Source organism: Limulus polyphemus, unplaced genomic scaffold (assembly GCF_000517525.1).
Source record: "Limulus polyphemus unplaced genomic scaffold, Limulus_polyphemus-2.1.2 Scaffold496, whole genome shotgun sequence".
Taxonomy (NCBI): domain Eukaryota; kingdom Metazoa; phylum Arthropoda; class Merostomata; order Xiphosura; family Limulidae; genus Limulus; species Limulus polyphemus.
Window position 1 is genome coordinate 10,008 of NW_013666106.1, and position 6,520 is coordinate 16,527.

The window sequence follows — 6,520 nt, forward strand, 5'->3', positions numbered from 1 at the left end:
AAATTTTCAACAAAAATAATTGACCCGCGATCAAAACAGGTTGCCGACCACTGATCTATACTACTGTATATTGCGTAAGTACTATTAGTTTCTTAATGAAGCTTTAGCAGAATTCATATTATCGTTTTGAACCTTAAATTCTACTTCAAAAAACATAACCTGTGCAAAAACGTTATCCTCAAGTGCTTTGTCAAAAAAATATATAAAGTAACCGCCATGTGCAATATAAACACTCTGTATAGATAACTTTTTCCATGTACAGTTGTATATCGTTTTTGCCATTTTAAATCTCTTAAAATTCTAGCATTACGTACAAATGTGAACTAAAAAAATTGCCTTTGAAAATAACCGCATGTTTGTGCTAACCAGGGAGTTTATGCATTGTATCAACAGTGAATATCGTAGAACTTTACTAAAGTTAATTGTTTAACGATTATAACACTTTTACCTGTAGGTAACAAAGCTAGCTAGGTAAGGGTCAATGGTGAAGGAAATGTTTTCACAGATATTTCTAATAGGGTCACTGGGAAACGTTTTCTCCTTTTTTATCCAGTACAATTACTTCGCACTCCTGACTACGCTTAACTCATCCTTTCTGTTTTTTGTTTTTTTTTTCCCATCAGCATCTCAGTTGGTGTACGGAATCCAGTATTTTCTTCATTGGTCCGGAGCATATAAACAACAAGTAAAATTAATGCAAGGAAGCGAAAGTTGTAGTTTACCAACATAAAAAAGAACTTACAACTTTTTTGTTCAACAACACTTGAACACCAGATACAGCTGAGAGACGGCATCATAGGAAAACTTAATACTATACAGCAATGTCTAGTACTGGGGGGGGGAGCTTTTTGGGTTCTGTTACAAGGCCATCTGAAGGAATTGGTCAAAGATCACGGAAATTTTCACACAAATCCTTTTGTAAAAGATGATTTTCTGAAAAGGTTTCTCGTAAAATGCGTAAACACGCGTGTCAAGTAGGTAACCATGACACACTAACTATGAAACAAATATCATGATAAATACTAAAAACCTTGATGATCTTATATAGATTGTATTCTTCTTGAGCAGAGATATTCATATAATGTAGGATATTTAGTACACATGAAAGTTTTATATTAGAGCGTGCTTGGAATGTTATATTATGAAACTAATCGTGAAATACAGAAGAAGAAAACAATATGAAGAAATGTGTGTGTATATACTAATTCTCGCCTCTTTTGTTATTAGCTTTTTAGTTGTTTGTGAATCACAGTCCAATTCAAAGTGTATTTATGTGCTTGAGTGTATGTATATACTAATTCTCGCCTCTTTTGTTATTAGCTTTTTAGTTGTTTGTGAATCACAGTCCAATTCAAAGTGTATTTATGTGCTTGAACTTTTTAAACCCTAGGTAATATGCCAGTTCAATATTTCTGTATGCAAAAATTCGGTTAAAACATTAGTGCTGTAAACAAGCTATAAAAGATACATACATAACAACACCTAAATGAGGCTAATTTCAAGCTTTTTAAAATAATAATGGGTTATTAGATAAATAGGTTTAAGAGATGGAGGAAGATGTTTTCCTTCATTCTTCCAGAGTAATCTTTGTTTAACTCATGATGCTTATGGTGGATTTTTAATTTCAAAATTACCCTGATTGTTATTATTTATTTTAGTCCAAAGTAATATTTGAAGAAAGACAACACACGCTAGTCATATATTACTGTGTTATCAGTGTTAAAATTCTATTTCTACGTTATAAACTTCAGAAATATATGATATTTGTACTAAATTCAACAACTATATTAGTTACTACTGCCTGCTTTAATGATGCTTTAGCCAACTACGAAGCCAGGTCCACCTGTCGAAAGTGCCCGGGTTTTTTCGGCTGTTAGCTTAGTGTACTACTAAAAACGAATGATGTTGATGGTGTAATAAGTTGGAGTAAAAGTTTAATTAACTTACAACTGACCATAAGCTTGTCTTGTTTTGATTTAAAGGCGTGAGTAGTTCCTAAGTATAACATATTTCATATTTTAGGCCCCTTATACAAATGTGATCATACTGACTATCTAATTTCAATAGCAATATATATATATTTCTATTCATACACACACACACACATATATATATATTAATAAAATTAAAAGTATCAGATAATGCATGGAAAATAATGCGTTAAAACGTCGTTTTCGTTTGCTGTGGAGGAAGAGTGTGTGGTGGACTATGGACTTTGGACACTGATGTATACATTGACTAACAGATGATTTTTTTTTGTTTGAAGTTAAGCACAAAGCTACACGATGGGCTATCTGTGCTCTGCCCACCACGGGTATCGAAACCAGGTTTCTAGCGTTATAAGTCCGCAGACATACCGCTGTGCCACTGGGGGGCTACTAACAGATGAGTTTCATAATTTTTGGTGAATATTTTTAACGGCTTTAAAAACCTTACTTCTACATACAAGCTTGTGAAAGTCTTTCTTAATTGATTTGCTTGATAAACTACACTTGAAAAATAAATTTATGGTGAAGAGTTTGCCGGCTAACTATACATTAAAAAAGGGAACATACGTCAACAATGTGAAAAGGCCTTCAAAAATAATATATATTGTTTGTTTTGAATTTCGCGCAAAGCTACACGAGGGCTATCTGCGCTAGCCGTCCCTAATTTAGCAGTGTAAGACTAGAGGGAAGGCAGCTAGTCATCACCACCCACCGCCAACTACTCTTTTACCAACGAATAGTGGGATTGACCGTCAAATTATAACGCCCCCACGGCTGAAAGGGCGAGCATATTTGGTGGAATGGGGATTCGAACCCGCGACCCTCAGATTGTGAGTCGAGTGCCCTAACCACCTGGCCATGCCGGGCCGATAATATATATATATTTAAATTGAGGCCAGGTGATTCTACGCGCGCGGGGACTGGAAACACATAATTAATTTTACACAGCTTATACTTACCCTCCAATATTCGCCTCGTGTGCACCTGGCCTATTTATCAATTATAGGCGGGCTTGTGCTGTGTGCGTTGTTGGCATAATAATATTTAAAAAAAAAAAGAGTTACAAAATAAGCTTCATTCGAAAGTTTAAAGGCTGTTCAGAAAAGTTGCCTGGATAATCCCATGTAATTATTTTTTCTTCAGTACAGGAAGGTTTAACCACTATCAAAGTAACATTGTGGATCAAAATGCCAGGGAAGTTTTTTTTCTTGGTGATCACTGTAGGTAAGTTCGTGTGTTCTATTCTATTATAGTTATGTGTCTTGTTTGATCGCATGGTTTTGCCGTGATAATTGAACTTGTATATGATTTAAGTACTATAGCTTGATTACTTTAAAATTGTACATTTTCTTGATGTTAATCGAAATTTGTAAGTACGTGCTGCTCTTGAAACTACATCTTTCATTACTGTTTGTTCTCAGTACGATGGCTATGGTAACTAACAATTGCCTGGCATCGTAAATCCTATTGTAGTAAGCTTCCGCGAAGGGTAGTAAGGCCAATCTTAGGCCACACATCCTGAGAAAATTTACACAGATCCTCTACTTAAGTGGATGTTAACTTCCAAGATCACTTTTAAGCAGACCAAAGATGAAAACATCCATTGGAGATGCAACAGAAATTCGAAAACAATACGTTCAAAAAGGATTGCTGTAGTTTCAGTTCTTTCGACATTTTCCTCATAGGTGGAGTAATCGATTTTAAAATGTGGCTCTAAAGTTGTGAGCCCTCTGCTTTTTTTTTTAACTTTGCTAACAGTACCAGATACACCTAGCTTCATTGCACTTCAATCATTTTGCGAATAAGGACGTTGTTCGAGAATGGTCTGATGTATAGTTCTGGAGCCATTGCTATCCAAAGCGCCCTGTTATTCGAGTTTTTACGAGAACAGTGAAGCCTAATTTCTTCAAAATGTTGTCCTTTGGTTTTACATTGCTTAGCAATCTTGTTATATAAACATACCTCCTTTAATCATAACTTAGTCATGGTAGCATTGCACTGCTCAGTGGTCGGAATTTCGCTGTGAACCAAATACATATAGATGTTAAACATGTCGCCATTTTAAAGTCAGTTGTGGAAACTCGAAAAAGTGCGATTAGCCTTCTGTAGTAATGATTTTTATTTTTATTTAAAGTTATCGTATTTATTTGCCAGTTACTTTAAGTATGCTTACTATGAACTGTATTTACATGCCACTTTTTTGTTTAGAAAATTAACTGAATGTCTGTTCATCTATTCCAAAATAACCTCTTTTTCTTTAATATTTCGATTTGAAGGCATTATTTTAAATTATAATTTGAACATTAATTAAATTTAGTGTATGCTATATGTGAAACTGATTCTGTTTATGAAAATTATTCATTATTTGATCACATTCATAACGCAAATTTAATTATTTTTCCATTTAACACAGTGACATTGACCAACAATGCAGTGACTTCCAAGGTAAGCAATATTCTTCTCCTATAAATAATATTTGTTACTAGTGATAGACTGTTCTACATGTATTCTGTGACAAATACTTGAATGTACAAGTATGAAATTCTATTTCGTCGTATTAAAGCTCTTTTTACACTTTATTATTGCTGGTTGACTGTTCAGGTAGGAAATGTTCTTCTCCTGGAATCGTGCATATGTTTAACAACAGCTGCCTCAATGTTCAAGTAAGAAACTTTGCTTACTACGTTTATAAAGACCGGGACGGGCGTGGCTTAGTAGTTAGTGTGCTGAACTGTGGATCCGAAGGTCCAATGTTCTCATTCTGTTGCTGCAAAAACAAACAAACAAACACGCTCCGCATTTTGGCTGTGGGTGCGCTATAAGAGTGGCGGTCAAATCCCACTCTTCGACTAGAGTAGCCCAATATTTGGCAAAATTATGGATGGCTAAAGTTTGCTGCGAACCAAATATATATAGGTGTTAAACATGTTGCCCGTGGTGCCATGCCATTCTAAAGTCAGCTGTAGAAACTATAAAAATGCTATTAACCTTTTGTAGTAGTAAATTGCTTTAATATTCGAAAAAATGAATCAACTTTATGGCAACAGAGTGTGAGAGTTTTGCTTCCGTTTTTCCTACAAATCTGAGTTACTTAGTGTTTTTTCTAGAACACTAACGGTTACTTTTGGAGAAACTCATTCATCAATTTAGGCAAATAAGTATGTTCAACTAAAATTATTCCCAGTTTGCCCACCTTTCGAAAGAGCTCGGATTATAGGGTTTCGTATTTTTGGCTACTTACTGTAATAGTTGTTCTCCTGTTGCCTGTGGGATGTTACAACCTATTAACAACTCACTTTTGGAGAATTTTTATAGCATTGAAACCACAATGTTTAAAACACAACTTTAATAAATGGTATTGCTAAGAAAAATAACGCCATTTGCAGACCAAATCATAACATTTCAGTTTTTGTTTATGACCTATGTCATTTGTATGTTTTTTTATTCTTTTTAATCTGAAAAAAGTTATTGACAACTCCCATAAATGTTCAGGAAGCGGAAGGGAATGAAAATACAATCTCTGACGATGATAACATTCCAGGAGTGGCTGGAAAGGACTATCCTACATGGAATCACGTGCCTAAAACCAGCTTCCGGTGTAAAGACTACGAGTATGCGGGATATTTTGGCGACGTTGAAACAGGATGTCAGGTGAGACGCTTTTGCAACTCTAGGTTAGCATTTTTTACTTTTATATTGTAATAAAAAAATACTAGCATTCTCTGTAAGAAACCTCAAAATCTCGGCTTTCTGAATCGTTACGCCAATTATTAAGCTCCAATCAATTGACAGTATGTTTGTGAACACTATACAGTACAGTTTTTCTGTGTGATTTTTCTATGTCTACCTGTAATAAAAAAATCGAAAACTTTTCCATAAGCGATGAATAAACACTAAAAAAAATCCATCTTTTTTAACAGTGTGAATTTAAAACAAAACAATTTCGCTTCAAATAAAATAAATAAATATATTTAACATATATTTCCAAACACACATCTGGCAGTTGGTTTTGTCTTTCTAAACAGGCAGGCGTAGCACAGTTGTTAGTGTGGTGGGCTGCGTCACTAAAGGTCTAAAGTTCCATCATGCGATATATCACTGAGTACGCTCCGCATTTTCATTTATGAGCATGTGTTAAGAGTGACAGCCAATTCCACCAGTGGGTAGTTTAATAGGGTTTGTATATGCGCCATTGTAATCATATAATATGTTTGTTTATATTAATTGTTTGAGAAGAGATAGTTCAAACCTAGATGATGGGTTTACTGGTTGCACATTTTTAAAGAGTCATTTAAACTTAATAACGTTTTCTTTTTTTAATCTTTACTACGTGACTTTTATTACAGTCAGTGAAGACGATGTTCAAACAGTTGAACCGTTCTCGTTACTGTTGATGACTGTAAACTGTACAGTAATTGAAACGTCGGTAAGAATAAAACATTCTTAAACTGGCCCGGCATGGCCAGGTGGTTAAGGCGCTCGACTCGCAATCTGAGGGTCGCGGGTTCGAATCCCCGTCACACCAAACATGC

General features: G+C 35.0%; 1 protein-coding gene across 2 annotated transcripts in view; it reads left to right on the forward strand.

Moving 5' to 3' along the window:
* Nucleotides 1-6,520, forward strand: part of LOC106458640 — a 12,225-nt gene that overhangs the window by 2,423 nt on the left and 3,282 nt on the right. Inside the window, exons 2-4 of one of the 2 annotated variants that reach the window (XM_013918165.2) lie at nt 3,132-3,212; nt 4,402-4,433; nt 5,481-5,639. In XM_013918165.2, the coding sequence (XP_013773619.2) occupies nt 3,132-3,212; nt 4,402-4,433; nt 5,481-5,639 (272 nt within the window). The remainder of the gene's footprint in view (nt 1-3,131; nt 3,213-4,401; nt 4,434-5,480; nt 5,640-6,520) is intronic. The other variant, XM_022384909.1, reaches the window with a different exon arrangement.